The sequence below is a fragment of the Gossypium hirsutum genome, chromosome D13 (assembly GCF_007990345.1).
Source record: "Gossypium hirsutum isolate 1008001.06 chromosome D13, Gossypium_hirsutum_v2.1, whole genome shotgun sequence".
In the NCBI taxonomy this organism is placed as follows: Eukaryota; Viridiplantae; Streptophyta; class Magnoliopsida; order Malvales; family Malvaceae; genus Gossypium; species Gossypium hirsutum.
The window spans coordinates 5,063,282-5,081,104 of record NC_053449.1 but is presented as its reverse complement, the minus strand read 5'-3'; the positions used below and the strand labels follow the sequence as shown (position 1 = coordinate 5,081,104).

General features: G+C 33.5%; 1 protein-coding gene and 1 long non-coding RNA gene across 5 annotated transcripts; one reads left to right on the top strand and one right to left on the bottom strand.

Moving 5' to 3' along the window:
• Positions 1–1,967: 1,967 nt before the first annotated feature.
• Positions 1,968–10,094, top strand: LOC107918267 (uncharacterized). Of its 4 annotated transcripts, none has more exons than XR_005923536.1 (5): positions 1,968–2,519; positions 2,627–2,733; positions 2,816–3,177; positions 5,972–6,028; positions 9,172–10,094. It is a non-coding gene; the product is annotated as an uncharacterized lncRNA (long non-coding RNA). The 4 variants fall into 4 exon arrangements; XR_001690007.2 differs by lacking the exon at positions 9,172–10,094 and having other exon boundaries at positions 1,968–2,262; positions 2,373–2,519; positions 5,972–6,238; XR_001690006.2 differs by lacking the exon at positions 9,172–10,094 and having other exon boundaries at positions 5,972–6,238.
• Positions 10,095–10,877: 783 nt separating this feature from the next.
• Positions 10,878–13,761, bottom strand: LOC107920803 (probable indole-3-acetic acid-amido synthetase GH3.1). Its single transcript, XM_016850659.2, has 3 exons — positions 13,307–13,761; positions 12,796–12,897; positions 10,878–12,459 (listed from the first exon to the last, which is right to left on the bottom strand). The coding sequence occupies exons 1-3, from the start codon at positions 13,624–13,626 to the stop codon at positions 11,073–11,075; spliced, it is 1,809 nt and encodes a 602-aa protein (XP_016706148.2). The 5' UTR covers positions 13,627–13,761; the 3' UTR covers positions 10,878–11,072.
• Positions 13,762–17,823: the final 4,062 nt, after the last annotated feature.

Here is a 17,823-nt window from a genome sequence, read left to right as displayed (position 1 = left end):
TTTGTTGCCACGTCAGTAACTCGCGCTGATGTGGACGCGATTTCCTGGCGCGTCCCCTGACATCGCGCTGACGTGGACGTGATTTGCCAAAAAATAGACCATTCCGGTAAATAATTAAATAATGGGCCCATTTCGGTATTTTTTTTTAAAAAATAAAGTACTAAATAAGGACATTTGGAAATATTTGAAGCCTTAATGTGAAGTTAAAACATTTCACTAGAAATGTATCAAATGCTAACCTTATAAAAGTGTTATTACCTACACCACACGAGCAAATCTTGCAAGTCAACGCTTTTGACTGAGGAGAACACTTTGCAAGCTAAGACACCAGTAAGCTCAAAATCTTGCGAGCACAAGACCTCACAAGATCTAATCAATAGGACCACACACCTAACATGGATAGGATGCCTACCGCTCAAATATCATATATATTTGTTCCCTAGACATGATAGTCATACCTAGGATGGCAATGTAGTAGTAGGTTAGCTAAATTCCAATAAGTTCGAAACAAATATATGGTTGGCATGTGGCACCTTAGAAACTATTCGAAGCAACCCCTGAAAGGCTTATTGGAACCGGGAATAAGGTTGAGGCACTTTTTCCTCTTACACTCTCAACTCTCTCTCCTCACCTCTTCTATCTTTCCCTAGGCATCCAAATTCTAATCATCTCAACCTTCTTACGACTTTTCACCCATTGAGAAAACTATCACAAACCACCATAACTTGCTCCATGTATCAACAATAAGTGATCTATTACACTAATGTAAAACCCAAATAATTTTCGCATTTGGATAAAATTTGTCCAACTAATATTTTAATAATCCAACGATCATATTTCATGTTTTATTCACATAGTTCATGCATCTTGATTGGTTTTTTTTTATAATACATGCACGTTGAGTTTTGAGTAATTTAAAAATGCCCAACAATTATCTATCAATATGATAAAGATATCAGATCAATTTGAAACTTTATGTGGACAAGTACAATCATATTTATGATAAATATAAGGGACAAATCTCAAAATTATACATGAACTTTTATTAAATGTACAATTTGATACATGAACTTTAATTTAGTGCAATTATGCACATGAAACTTTAATTTTGGTTAAACCATACACATTTAAGTAAATAAGTACATCAATTTATTTTTATATTGGATAAATATAATTATACATTTATGTAATATATAAACATAAAATGATGTTATATCATTAATTATGTTAATAATTTGTGAGAATTGGATAAAATCAAATTTTCATGTATAAAATTGTACAAAATCAAAGTTTACGTATAAAATTACATATTAGAGCAAAGTTCATTTATAGTTTTGAGATTTATCCCTAAATATAATGACAAATGACAGGTTCGCTATGCATATGACATGTGTCACACTTTATACTTAAAAAAAAAGGGTTGAATTGCCACATAACAACTTCCTGTGAGACCGTCAGGCAATTTCACAAGAAGTTGACACATGACAATTTGGCCAAATTTTGTTATTTTTAAAATTTAATTTTTTAAAAATATTATAATTTAAAAAATATTTAGAAAGATGTTGTAGTTTTAAAATTATTTAAAAAATATGATAGATTTTCTTTTCTCAAAAAGTAATCCTACCATATCAAATGGCGGGTTTGTCATGCATGTGAATCTTGTCACACTTAACATTTTGAAAATAATACTATTTGCTTGTGGAGAAGTTCACCTATTTGAAGTATTGGTGACCCAATGAAACGGTTAAAGAAAATTAGGGTTGTCATGGTAAATATGAAAATTAATCTTAGAAGATTTGATTTTTTTTTTTTTGAAATTAAACTACAGATTGGGCTTTATTAATAAATTCAAAAGTACATAAATAATTACCTAGAGAAAAAGAAAGGCCCGGATATGAGATTTGGCCCAGCATCAAAATAAACAAAGAAACGATAAAAACTAAGAACAACAAACCAAATCCTAATTCAGCCTAGAAAATCAACAGAACAAAAATAGAGTCAGAAGGCTCTGGATTCCCATTAATGTTGCTGTTATTTTTGGCCAATCAGCAAGATGACTCTTCACCGTCTTCTCACTTCATCTGCCATTTCTTCATCAAGACGCATTCACACTCCCGAGGGGACTTTAATTTCGTCCATTCCATTACCAACCCTCATTCAGACTCCCCCCATTTCATCTTCTCCCTTTCCTGTTCAATCTGGCTCTCTCACTCTATCCCTTTCCTCTTGTTCTTCTGCATATTCGGGGACACCTCCAACTAGGTAAACTACTAGTTTTTTTATTATTGATAAAGAGTCTCCTTCAATAATGACTTTTTCCCAATGCATGTCTATGCCGATTTGGATCGCTTTCCGGCACATGAGTACCTCAGTCGCAAAGGCTGATGCAATCGGTTGATAGATCTTCGAGCATGATAAAAGAACCTTGCCCTCACTCTCTCTGGCCACAATCCCCACAGCCGCTTGATTAAAATTTTCGTCGTATGCTGCATCAAAATTAATTTTCACAACCTGATCAGGTGGCTTCCTCTACTTGTTAATAGTTATAGAAGTTTGTGGTTTGCTTTTATCAATCTTATTCAACTCTGATATATAACTATTAACAAATCTCCTATTACTTTTCCAGATTTACTCACTTTTTTGTGCACTCTATCATTCTTATCTCCCCAAATTGCCCATAATGCACAACAAAATATCCTACACTGTGATACTGAGTTCTTCGCAAATACCCAGGTTAGCCACTATACAAACTCTAACTGATTTTCTTGCAAAAATGCTTGGCATGATAACTCTCTCCAAACTGAAATTGAAGCAGGACATTCACAGAAAAGATGGTCCATATTCTCTGTTCCTACTCCACAACGGGGGCATACTGTTGTGTTTGTTAACTTTCTTAGTAGCATATTAACTCATGTAGATAGAAAATTCTATGATATCTTCCAGATTGTAATTTTTATTTTTGAAGGAAGGTTCAGAAGCCATAATTTTTTGTAGAATTCCTTATAGTCGGCTTGTAAAGCGTAAGCTCTAGGATCATCTTCAATGCTTTGTAATAGTTAATAGACGCTGCGTACTGTGAGTTTGCCCGGCGCCTCAGCACTCCAGACCCGAAAATTTTCATAAGGTTCTTCTGCCAACGAAATGCAAATAATCTTCTCGACAACATCCTCTGGAAAGGTAGAAGCTATCAATTCTTTCTTCCATGTTCTATTACTTTGATCAATTAATTTAGCAACTTTAAAATCATTCAAATTCGTAATTAAAGCTGATAACCTGTTCTTTTTCATATCTGGGATCCAAAAATCATTACTAACTGAAATATGCGTACCCCTGCCCACCTTCCAACACAAACCTTCCTCTAAAGTGTCCTTTGTAGCCCAAATGCTTTTCCATCTATACGAAGCATTGTTCCCCAATCGTGAATTTAAGAAATTAACATTTGGGTAATATTTTGCCTTTAAAACTTGAGCTATTAAAGAATTTGGATTGTTTAAATTTCTCCACCCCTATTTGGCTAGTAATGAGACATTAAACTGAGCCATGTTTCTAAAACCCAAACCACCTTCTTTTGACCAACACAAATATTTCCATTGACACCAATGAATTCCTCTTTTCCCGTGCGCTTTTTGCCACCAAAATTTAGCAAATATACTTTCTATATCTCTACAAAGCGACATTGGTAGTAAGAAAAAAGACAGCATAGGTTGGAATAGACTTAAGTACCGAATTTAATAATACTTCCTTACCTCCTTCAGATAACATTCTGGTACTCCATCCTTCAATTCTAGTATAAATCTTCTCTTTGAAATGCTGAAAGGATTCTTTTTTCCGTCTACCAACCACATTCGGGAGACCTAAATATCTTTCCATATTTGTTGAGGTCCTTACCTCCAAGATTGCCGAGACTTCTTTATTTTTTCCTTCTATAGTGTTCGTGCTGAAAAAGATTGTAGATTTATTGAAATTTACACATTGGCCAGAACATTTTTGATACGTCTTCAGAATTCCTTTTAGCGCCTTGCCCCCTATCTGATGCTTCCCCAAACAGAATACAGTCATCTGTAAAAAGTAAATGTGAAATTTCTAGGCCTCTTCTACTCACCTTTGCACCTCTTAACAATCCTTCCTTCAATGCTAATCTCATCAAAGATGATAATCCCTCGCTACACATTAAAAATAAAAAAGAACGTAGAGGATCTCCTTGTCCCAGGTAGAAGTGCTCATGGGTTGGGCGGCCCGGCCCGATGTCTCGCCTGAAATTTAAGAGGGTTCGGGTAAAAATATAGGCCCGTTTAGAAAACGGGCAGGGCCTCGGGTAAAATTTTTTGGGCCCGGCCCGGATATAATTAATATTGTTTTTATTTTTAAAATTTATTATTACATTTCCCGTTTCCCATTTCCCGTGTATCTGATAAATCCCTATCCCATCCCCTCCTCTATTTTTTTCCCCAAATCGAAGAACCATCTCCACCGATCCACCATTCCACCTCCAGTGTCCGGGCCTCCATGACTATTAAAGTCCTTGCTTGTAATAATCTGGCTATTGAGAGGTAAGATTGTTCATACTTCCATTTTTTCTTTCTGGGGTTAATGTTCCTGTGTTTGCAATCTTTGTGCTTTCATCCAACATAGATTAAATTAGTGGGCTTTCTTCATTTCATGCGATTTGAGTGGTTTTTATTCTTGGGTGTTTTTATAAATGGTTGGTCTTGAATGTTCTTTCGTGTTTCTGAGATGATTCTGTTTGTTTTTTGTGCTATATATGGGATCTTTGTTGTTCTGAATCTCCTACCTATTTTTTTTTCTAGGTTCATGTTTGTTTAGAATGAGGGCTAACAATGATAAGATTATGTTGTATTAATTTTCTTTGGATTGGTTTTCACTTTCAGTGGCATATTCATTTTAAAACTGAAGGTAGCTAATTGGGCTTGCGTTCTTATGTTCCATATGAAATCCAGTTATTATCTCTTTGTTGTTTGACCATTGGTTGATTGGTGGTCTCCTTCATAGCTTGATTCATTCATATCTCTTTTTTGTATCTGAAGATTTGATATGGATTTATAATTTGATGTTTTTGAGGATGTTTGATTGCCTTGAATGAATATATTGAATAAAATGAAAGTGAAATCTTGTTGAAGTCTCATTAGATAGGTATTTACAATGTGCCCTTATAACAAGAATTGGAAGTTTGATTATATGCAGTGGAAATGACTTCATTCGTACTTCGATTTCCATTTTTAATGAAGTTAGTACTTCAAGAAAAAAAATCAGATTTTAGATAAATTGTTTAATTTCAAATTAAAAGAAAAACTATTTAAAGTTTAAATAAAAATTATTAAGTATATATTTTTAAAATGATATGGAGCGGTTGAGTAAGCCTAAATTGTCCATTTAACTTTACAAAGACAAATTCTTATATTTAAATTACATCCAACTTTGTTTATTTAGGGTCTTGTTGAGGAAAAGTCAAACTATAAAGGATTGTACTGTCACAGTAAAAATACATTTTGTAACATAATGGAATCAATATCTATAATTAATATTTGTATAATATTGATATTTCTTGTGAATTTACAGATCATATATTCCTTAAATTTAGTGAACCTGATGAGCTCTCGAACACTGTTTTAAATTCTCTTAGTACAACACTCTGTTAAATTCTCTTATAAGGAGCCTATCTACATTTATATCCTTATGTTCTTTCTTCTTGTATGAAAACAGACCAAGCTTGTACAACACTGTTTTAAATTCTCTTGTATGACAATCCCAGTACCAGCTCTTTGAAAAATCGAGTCTTTGCTCATTCCATTATTACTTCACTTCTTGAAATCTAGTGGCGTAGATGTTGCAACTCTTTGCTCATTCCATTATTACTTCACTTCTTGCAGTAGTAACATTTCCCATTGTATTTTGTACATGTTATTCATAATTTTAATCTCATCTTTTTTGTTTTTGCTTTGTTTTATTGTAGAAACAAGCTATTGAGGCAGAAAAACAGCAGGCCCAGTCAGGTTGCTATCACTTAGAGGTTGCTATCACACCCTTTCCTTCGAAACAATCAAACTCAGATCTTTTCATAAATGATGTGTGTTTTTTAGTATTACTTAAACATGTGACAAGTTTGATCTTGTATCACAAGGCTAGCATAGTTAAATAACTAGTTTATATCCTTTTACCAAAACTCAGATCTTTGCTCATTCCATTATGCTTACAAGTTACAACTAAACTTTAATCTTTATATCCTTTTACCAAAATGATTAAATTTTAGTTTCTATACTTTATTTTTTAACATAAAATGGTGCTTATATTTTTATAATGTTATTAACTAAATAATTAATATTGTTAATTTTTTTATTAAAACAATAAATTTTAATGTAATATACTGTTTTAATATATTATAATCTTATTTTATTTTTTTGTTCATTATATACAAAAAAATTACAATTTGATATTTGATATAAATTCAATAACAATTAATTTTAATAACAATTAGTTTTAACTTTTAAGTTTAAAAAAGGGCCGGGCCGGGCCCGGGCTTCATATTTTTTTCACGGGCCAGGCCTGGGCAAAATATCAGACCCATACTTCGGGTCGGGCCGGGCCCGGGCCTAGGTAACAGGCTGAAATTTTTTATGGGTCCAGCCCGGCCCATAAGCACCTCTAGTCCCAAGCCTCTTGTCGATTTAAAGCTTCGTCCACTTCTTCCATTTGTATTAACTCCATAGGACGTTGTGGAGATACATTTCATAACCAACTACACCCAGTCCTTTGCAAAACCCATTCTTAACATAACTTCTTTTATATAGCCCCATTCGACCCTATCATAGGATTTACTCATGTCAAGCTTTAGTGCCATATATCCTTTTTTTCCTCTGCGCTTTTGTCGAAAAGTATGCAAAACCTCATAAGCTAAAAGCACATTGTCAGAAATTAGCCTTCCCGGGACAAAAGTACTTTGAGCCACATCAATACATCTCTCAATACCTACTTGTAGTCGATTTACAATTATTTTTGCCATCATTTTATAAATAATCGAACACAAGCTAATAGGTTTAAAGTTATCTAGGCTTGTGGGATTAGGGATTTTTGGAATCAACACGATCTCTGTTTGGTTGAAAGGACCAAAACTCTCACCATTATTTAGTATTCTCAAACAAAAGTTAACAATTTCCTTACCTACAATGTGTCAATATTTCTGAAAGAAGATTGCTGGAAAACCATCATGTCCTGGTGCTTTAGTAGGTCCCATTCCTTTCAATGCATCATAGACTTCTTCTACTATATAGTTTAACATTAAATCTCTATTAATATCTGCCAGAATATTATTTTCAATGCCCGTTAGGAGATAAGAAGGATCTTCGACTCCATTTGACGTGAATAGCTTCTGAAAGTACATAGTAACAGCTTCATTAATCTCACTTACTTCATTAGCCTCTCCTCATCCATCTAGTTCCAACTTTGATATGGCATTAATGTGTCTTCGATATGTGGCAAACCTATGGAAAAAAGCTGAATTCTTATCCCCTGTTTTAAGCCAATTTGCCCTTGCCCTTTGTTCCCAATAAGCTTCATCTTTATCAATTTCTATATTCAAGTGAATCTTGGTGTCGATAACTTTTGCCATCGTTTCGTCAGTCTTTTCTTGCGTCATTAACATATCAAGTTGCTTCGTAAGCTTTTTCTTTAGTCCCTCTCGCCCTTCTTTGATTGATCTCGCCCATATCTTTAAGTTTGCTTGTAATCTTTCAAGTTTTTCAGCTACTGTGCCTGTTCCTGATTCCTAAGATTCTTTAATTACTTTCTCAATCGTTTCCTCCATGAGCCACCACACCTCAAATATAAATTTTGGATTGCCCTTATAAGAATTTTCACATTTTGTTTTAGAAGAAGTGGGTAATGATCAGACATTGAGTGTGGTAGATGTTTGATGTTACCTGTTGGAAATATCTGCCTCCATTTATCATTTGCCACTCCCCTATCAAGTCTTTCTCTAATATTTATCTACGGTAAATTTCCCCTTTCCCAAGTAAACCAAACCCCCGAATATCTCAAATCTTCTAATTGGCATTCTTCTAAAACCTCTTGGAAGGCTTCCATTCTACTCTCTTCCCTTGGTACACCCCTACATTTTTCATAAGAATACATGATCTCATTAAAATCACCACTTACTAACCATGGATGACTTCTATCTTGCCCCAATTTCTTTAGCAGATTTCACGTAGCGCTCCTATTATTAACATAGGGCGAACCATAGAACCCCGTGAATCTCTATTCTTCTTCATCCTTACCTTCATTAACCATAACATCAATGTGATTCCTAAAAAAACTTTGTAAACTTATTACAGTGTCTCCTTTCCATGCTAAACATAATCCTCATCACAAACCTTCTGATTCAATATCAATTCCATTAGTAAAACCACATCTCCTCCTGACTTTTTCCATGTATTGCTTATCTAGCTTTGTCTTCATTAAGAAGACCATATGGGGATTGTGCTGCTTTAGGAAAAATGTAGCCTTCTTCCTGCTCGTGGACTCCCCAATCTATGAATATTCCAACTTATAATTTTCATTGCGTCCGGTCGACTTGCCTCTTGGTAGCCACAGATCTCAAGAAATTTTTAATATCAAGTTGCCCAGAACTATCTAACATCACCTCTGAGAAGGCTTTTTCGCAACCCTCAAAATCATCATGTTTCAATCTTTTAGTTCCATCCACATCAAAATCTTCATTATCACTTCTTGCAAGATCTTCTTCTGGGGACTTACTCTTTCTCGTACTATTCTCAGCCTTTGTTTGTATCACCGTAGCCACTAGTTTTATTCTTTTCCAGCTCGTCTTCTTTTCAGGATTTACGTTTTTACACTCTTGTACTGTACTATCATTCAACTTCTCGACCTCATCTATCCCATATATGCATCCCTGCTCCTTTATCATCTCATCCCCTCCCATCAATTCCATATTCTCCTGTGCACCCCGAATCTCGTTATTCTCTTTTTCCATTGTTCTAGAGCTTTCTGCCAGCACTATTTTGCCTCCTATGTAAGAACTTTGAACCCCCACCTTCTTCATCATAGCATTAAATTTCATATTTTCTTTTCCAGTTAATTTTGATTATGCTTTTAAAGTTAACGTTTAAGGTGGATCAACACTGATTTTACTTTTCCTTGCAGGTATTATTTGAGTGCAATCTTTTATCCCATACCCCATTCTTCCACATCCAAAACAAAACATCGGTAAATTATCATACTTGAAAAGAACCCACATTTTATTAACATTATTACTAGAGACAAAAATACCTCGGCGAAGTGGTTTTCGAACATCCAAGGTGATTCTGAGCGACAACAGACTTCATTAATTTCAGATCTGAGAACCCTCCAAACGTAACACCAATTGCAAGCAAGAGTTCCTTCTTATCAAATTCTGGTAAATACAAATCAATTTTTATCCAAAACGGAGATGAATTAAGCCTAATCTGATCTCTTTCCACCGCCTGAATTAACCTATCAAATAAAATAATACTTTTACGAAAATGCCAAGGTCTCCCCTCCATAATCGTCTCTAGATCTTCTTCCAAATCAAACACTATCAGAAATAAATTTTGCCCCACCATCTGGATCTCAAACTTTTTTCTTGTCTTCCATATACTTTTCATTTGTGCCTTAAAACTTTCTGGGTTATAAAGCTTTTCTGTCTAAACTGTACATATTAGCGTTGGTTTAGAATTTGGTACCACCATCGACCCCTTGACTAATAATTGGATGAGTTCTTCTGCTAGAAGAGAGATCTCATCCCTCCCCTCTCTATCCTCACTATCGCTTTCCTCCATCCCAAGCCGCAGCAGTTACTGCTTTCTCTAGGACTCTACGTAAAGCACTCTTGGGAGCAGAGAGGAGTTTTATTTCTAGAAGATTTGATTTTTTTAATATTAGGGAATGATGTAAATCCTTTAAGAATCTCAATCGTAAATTAACTTTAATCTCGACCATCGCTGTAAAGCAAATTGTATCGTTGGATTATAGAGACATTCCCCCTCATTTATAAACATCCCATAAATCTCATCGTATTTCATTCAGAGTTAGTAAATATATTTTTAGAGCATTTACTCAAACACTTCGTGGGCGTTGTTTTCTTATGGTTTTTCTGTTCTCTCATCACTTCTTTATATTTAAGTTGCTTCTGCTATATTTTCGATGTTTTTGAGAATTTCTATTATGAATTCTCACTTTTCAATAGATAGATTAACTTAGGTGGATTTGAAATAAAAAAAATCACATAAGATCGTATTGTATCAAAAAGAGGTTATTGGTAGTTCTAAGCATTGTATCAAAAAATTTTAAACAATTTAATTTAATCATTTTCTAACTTTAATCGAATGAAATAATATTATATTTTTGACCCTCTAAAAGTTTAATTATTCAATTTAAACCATTTTAGAATTTGGTTCCCTAAATTTACACAACTTACCTAATGTGTCCCTAACTCTTTAAACAAGGGGAAACATGCATTGAAACTCACTAAAATGTCAACCAGATTTGAAGCAGTAAAAACTCCAAAAATTCATTGCCAACCGGAATATTTGATGAAAATTAATTTATTAGGTTTATGGTAATTCCTTCTAATAATGTTTTTTAAAGAGCAAAATGTGAGTTCTCGGTTCGTAATTACCTTCCTAGAGCTACTTCCATGGCATGTAATATATACAGGATTACTATTTTTAGAAAACTGTTGTTTATTTTTAAAAATTAATTTTTATTTTTAATAAAATTAAAGGACATTTGACAATTTTAAAATTTTAATATATTTTTTTTTGGAAAACTTTTTTTTATAATCTTGAATTCCAAAATGCTATCTAGGAAGAAAAGCCAAAGACAGGATATTAAAGCAAAGAAACCTTACCTGTTATGCTCCATACATGAAAGAAACAGCCTTTGAATCGTCCTACTCAACTTACACTTTTACCTTACACCAAAAGCTACTACAAAATTATATAATAATAATAATAATAATAACTAAATTTAATTTTAAAAAATAATAAAAACAAAGAGAATCTATCTATTTATATATGCCCATTTCATTGACTTCTTTCTGGGGACCAATGTGGCAAAGCTGGGCTAAAATGTGCAGACACCACCCTAGAATCCAACAACTCCATGATTGGGGTGAAACTAACACACCTTGGAACCTTGTATTGATTAATGGATGCTCCTCTTGATATTGCGTAATCCATTAACTCTTCAAACGTCCCGTTTTTTACCACTCGGATTTCTAGCGGTCCGATCGAGTTATCCGCCACTCGCCCTTGCCGGTATACTGAGTTCAGTGACTCTTCCATTGCTAAACAACATTGTTCTAGGGTATCATTGTCTGGGGAGTTGGTCGAGTCTTTCACCAACAATTCCCAGTATACTACGTAATGACCAGGGATTGTTTTTGTATCGGCGTGACTCGTGTACTCCACTACGCTGGCGTTGTGCTCACGGAGGAGGTGAGAAGCATTCTCGACCGCCGTTTGCAGCTCAGCCTCGTCGGTTTTGTCTGAGTCGATGCTGAGCAACACATTTTTCCTCCTGATGAAATGGAATTGCGGGGCCGAGTTGTGGAAACCGGTGACGCGAAGAATGTCGCCCACTCGGTACCTGCATAGCCCCGCATAGGTTGTGATCACGAGCTCATATTCTTTCCCAACTTCCACATCCACGAGGTCGACGAGTTTAGGAGGCAATTCATGAGTGAAATCGAAACCAGTTGAGTCAAGATTAGGCTCGTGGGGTAAGAACTCGAAGTACGCCATGTTGGGCATGATGGTATAAGAAACTTCCGACGGTTTACACATGAGGTTAAGGTTCAAACCAAAGTAACATTCAGATGAAGCATACATGGTGCAAGCCAAAGGTAACCCACCACTATAATAATCAAGGGTTGGAATATACTGCGCCATAGCTCCGGTTACAATGACGTCGAGATATTTCGTGTTAGGCCAAATTCTTACAATGATCCCCTCCCAATCATCCTTCGAACACTCATGGCGGACGAACTGGGCAAGCTCGGGGTTAGGTTTTAGGGTCTTAACAATGCATTCCCTCAATGAAGGGTCAGTGATTTTCGAGTTCAAGGAACCCGTTTCCATATCATGTGCGAGTTGTCGCCAGTTGAGTTGAAGGAACCTGATTGCACGGAGGAGTCCAGAAGCGAAGACCGCGCCGAGGCGAAGAACTTGGTGGCGGTCAAGGAGGCCACAGAGCATCTGGGTGTACATGCTCTGAAACGAGTCGGGACAGAGGATGGCCTCATTGGGGCTGGTGTAAACGTTGTAAGGATCGTAAGGGCGAGTCTTGAAATGGTCGCTCTTGTAGTAGCTGGTGAGGACAGGGCGAGCCAAGAGACCACCGGGGGTCCTTATCTCCGATTTCACAAACAAGAAATATAGGCCCTTGCCTTTGTCCAAGCCTGCCACATAACTGTTCCATAGAAACCGCGTTCCATTAATTCAACATCACAAACCTAATTAGTACATTGTTTCTGTGCTATCAATTTTTTCATTTTAATCCTCTACTACTTAAATTAGTGATTTAATTCATGGAGTTCAATTTCACATAATATGATGCTGGCTGTGCTTTTATGATAAGTAACAGTGTTAACTATTGTACTAAATAATTGTTTTGTTTTGTTTTTTTTTTGTAAAAGACAAAAAAATCAAATTATGAGAAACTAAAAATGGATAAAAAATCTTAAATTTAGCACAGCGAATGGACCAAAACCAAAATTTAACCCTTTTTTTTCCCCCAAATACTTACAGATTCATCACTGGCATGAGCAAACTGTAAAGCAACTGACGGCGATCTAGCTCTTCTTTAATTGTAGGCATGAGTTTCCTCTCACCAGCTGATGTCCCGGAGCTGCACGATTTTCCAGGAAAATTTATCAGCATCAATATAGAAACATACATGGATCTCATTATTTGTAGTCTAATTCTAGTATTAGTCCTCTTATTATGTTGAAATCTAGAATTTAAACCTTCTAATTGAATTTGTCATAATTTAGACCGTTTGTTCAAATTGATAACAGTATAGTAACTGTGAAGCATTCGGTTAAGATGTAAATTTGCTATTAAGTGAATATGATGGACCGAATTTTCATTTGGTCTCGAAATTGAGACCAAATAAATAGTAAACGAATCCAGGTCATCGCTTTAATGATGGTAATTAAAGAAATAACAAAGTTTAACATAATAGAAGGACTAAACCCGAAATTATACCTTTTCTTTAAGTACAGTTCATAATCGTATATTATATATTATATACGAACCTGGTGAGGAATTCTGAGATGGGGTGGGCAGATAAAATAGCAGAGCGGTCGCCATTAGCAATACGATGGATTTCAGGCTGAAGGTCCTCGTAAGTAATGACCGGGAGCTTGGACTTGAAAGTTTCTCGGTCGGTTGCACCGTTGAGTTGGAACCGTGTGAGGTACTCAGTCTGTGCGTTTCGGGATAAGATTTCAGCGAGGACTCTCTGTTGAACGGACTCGGCATTTCGAGTCATTTCCTCGATGAACTGCAAAGCTTTCGCATCTTTCTCGCACGCCGGCGGACCTAGCGGAGACGAGAGAGGTGAATCGACGGCCATTCTTTTTTTGAAGGGGGATTTTATCGAACGATCGGAGAACAAGAATTAAAGCGCTCGTATTGTAGGAAAAAGAAAAGGAAGGGAGTTTTTTTGGTGTGGACTGTGCTGAGAGCTTGGGGATGTTCGAGTCTTCGATGGCGGTTTAAATAGGGGGAAGAGGCCGAGACTTTGGAAGTGAAAGTGCCACGTCATCTTGCTAGTCGATGTGGGCCCGACAAAAGGTGGATGATGGCTCACGCACTCATACGGATAAGTTGCGATTAAAAAAAAATAGAAACAAACAAAAGGAAATAGCCTCCGTTACATTGTTGCTGTGGTCTCCGTCAGAGTTCTACAAATTATATAGGAATTAATTTAATTAAATACTAAATGATATAATAATTTGGATAAAAATTTAAATTACTTAAATTATTTGAAATCGATAAAAAAATTTGATAGGTAAATTGATTATATATTATCTTATGTTTTTAATTATTTATTTCATTATTATTAGGCTGACGTTCAAATTGATGACACGAGAAACAATAATTTAATTAAGTTGACTGTCATTTTTTAAACATTGATTGCAATAATTTGGAGGATGTAATTCTGGACACACTTAAACACGTCTTAACTTTCGATTTAAGGATTTGAAGGGTTTGTAGGTAGTTTAAGAATTGTTTAAACAAATAATATTAATATATATTTTGGTACATTTGTTTGTCTTTAGTGTATAATTTGGTACTTGAATTTTTTTGTCTTAAATTGGTATTTTAGTTTACTTCAATGTTCAACTTAGTACTCAAATCAAATGGGACCATATGGACCAATGAATATTAAAGTTAAACTAAGATAAAAAAAAAACTAAGATACTTGATTGGAAAAAAAAACTTAAGTATCAAACTGAAAAAACTCATGGATTAAATTGAACATTAAAGCTAAATTCGACTATCAAATTGAAAAAAGAAAACTCAAGTACCAAACTAAACAAATGAGTTAAGTATCAAATAATACATTAACCCTGAAAAACACAAAATCAAAACAATAAACTTAAATATTAGGGGAAAAAAACAATTTACAGGTAACAACCAGATAATCTTTATATTTTTATTTTAGGCTTAATCCACAAATTGACACCTAAATTATTTTTTTTATCTTGATACCTGAACTTTTTTTTGTCACAAGTGGTACCTATACTACTTTTTTTCCTAAGCTGGTACATTTATTAGTCTAATCGTTAGTCAAAATTAAATATATATTAAAAAAGGCTTAACCTACAAATTATTGCCAAAAGTGTACCTTTTGTTTTTCAAGTTGGTACCTAAACTTTTTTTTGTCACAAGCAATACCTAAACGATTCATTTGTTCATCGTTTTACACCAAATTGTTATATTCGTTGAAAAATTTTCAACCAATAATAAATCACCACATATTCCCCCTGAGGTTGAGATGATGGCAATTAATTCTATTTTCAAACTTTACCATCTACTTGCTCGACACGACGAGGTCAAAAAAGTATTTTCATTGATCAAAACCAATGGTTTATGAACCAGACTGACACTCACAAACAGATACAGATCAATTAAATCAAGCTAAAAAAACCAGTTGAATCAATTTTTCTCTATTTTTTATTTTTAATTTTTATGAATTTTTTAATACTTTTTTTTTATCTACCATCTGTCTAGTTCCAAAGAAGAAAATAAAAAGGAAAAAGAAAAAATATATAAAAGATTGTCTTTTTTGTCATGTGTCAATTTTTATTTGGTTACCTTTTCTTTTTAAATATATTTAACAGTTTAACTAACAATTGAACTAACATAAGTATTAACTCGAAAAATAAAATAGTTTAGGTACCAAAATGAAACCTCCCAAATTTTAGGTACTATTTTGTGGTTAAGTCTCTTTTTAAAATAGACTTAACGGTTTGACTAATGAAGATACCAACTTAAGAAAAAAAAAGTAATTTAAATATCACTTATAACCAAAAATAAGTTTAGGTACTAAAAAAAAAAGAGAGAGTATAATTTAAATACCAATTTATGAGTTAAACCTTTTATTTTATTTAAATAAGTTTTCATCATTTTCATTTTATAAGTTATTATTTAAATGAAAGTTTATTAACTTAAAAAAGAACATATTTAGATGTAATTTAGAAATTTATTACGGTTAAAATGATAATGTAGATTTTTTTACTATTATTTATTCATATAATATCACGTAAAAATTCAATTATTTATATTCAAGAAATAATAAATTTGGTAAACTATTAAAATAGTCACTTTTGTTTAGCTTAGGTTACATTTTAGTCACTTATGTTATCTCATTGTAATATTTTAGTTATTTATCCGTTAATTGTCATTAACGGTGCAACGGCAAGCTGACGTGGCACGTTAAATCATCATTTCAAACAAAAATTTTAGGTTAATTTATACAATCGATCCTCTTACTTTTTTGTTTTGAGCAATTTTTTTCTTTTATGTTTTTTCAACTTTCCTTTTTTTTTTCTTTATTTTCCATTCTCTTCTACTTCTCCCTTGGTTTTCCTCCTTTCTCTATTTCTTTTAACCTAGTTTTTCTATATTTTTCATTTGTTAAAACTAGTTTGTATACTTTTTTTTTGAACAATTTAATTTTTTCGAGTGAGGCGAGTTTGTGGACTAGTTTTAACAAATGAAAAACATAGAAAAACTACGCTAAAATAAATGAAGAAGAGAGTAAAACAGAGGGAGAAGTAGAAGAGAATGGAAAAAATGTTAAAAAAACATAAAATAAAAAATTTAAATTGCTCAAAATAAAAAAAAATATGGGGCCCAATTGTAGAATTTAACCTAAAATTTTCATTTGAAATGATGATTTAATGTGCCATGTTAGCTTACCATTACACCGTTATTAGCAATTAACGGCTCAGTGACTAAAACGTAACATTTCAAACATAAGTGACTAAAATATAACCTGAGGTAAACAAAAGTGACTATTTTGATAGTTTAGCCTAATAAATTACATGTAACCGAATATTTAATGAGATGATAACTTAAGGACAAGTTATGGTATTACTAAATTGGACCTATTTGTAATATTATAAAAGAAAAAAGATTTATTTATTGTATTATACCAAAATAAAGAAGAGGGACTAAAACTCAAATTTCAACGTAGTAAAGGAAGTAGATTGACAGTTAAGACTGTAGAAAAATTGGATGTTTGTTTGTTTGTTTTTGAAGAAATTAATGTTAAGATTATTTTAATTAATTGTCCAGTAAAGTGTAGTGGTGGGAGGGGACAAGGCGGGTGTCACAACACGTAGGCATGGCAAGAAATGAGGCAGTCATGTGGGGTTAGGTGACCGCCATGTCAGCGGAGCACAAGGGCGAAAAGGGAAGTCCACTGCTACGCGTCACATAACCACGCGGCTGGTTTCTAGTAAAATGGTTGGCACTTCATATCGATGGGCTGCCGCCACGTGAGACAAATGCCCCTACCTTTTGCACTATTTTCTTTTGAAAAGAAATTTGTTTATTAAGTAATAATTAATCCATTTTTATTTCAATATTCAAATTAAAATCAGTATTTAAAAAATATATATTTTTATAATACTTTTAAATTTCGTCATCTCTTATTTTCCATTTTCATAGTAAATATGTTTCGAATTTTTTTATTAAAAAAGGAATTAAATCCCTAATTTTTTTTCATCCTTTCCTTGTAATTACACAGAAAAAAAAATCTAAGGATTAAATATATTCAATTTAATCTAAAAGTTAAAAATAAATTGGTGAGGTTTTAATTTAATAATAACATTGAGGCTTTAAAAAATTTAGATTTTAAAATTAATATTTCACAATAAATATTTTATTTCGATTTAAATCAACTCAATCACATATTTGTGCAATTATAATAATTTAAATGATCAGCAACTGTCAGAATATAATATAAAATTGTAGTAGTAAGAAAGAATCTTAAATAAATATAATAACAGAATACCGACTTAAACATTAAATTTCTAAACATGGCAATCCACATGTATTTCGTGCTATTTTTGAATTTTTATACATTATATATATTTTAAATTTTATTATTTTTGAATATTTCTACATATTTAAAATTATTTGTTGATGTGGCATATAAAACAAATAATGTTATATTAACATGAAGTACACATGAACTACCACGCGGGTTGCTACACATATATCGTTAAAGAATTAATGTTTTAGTCAGCGTTTCCGT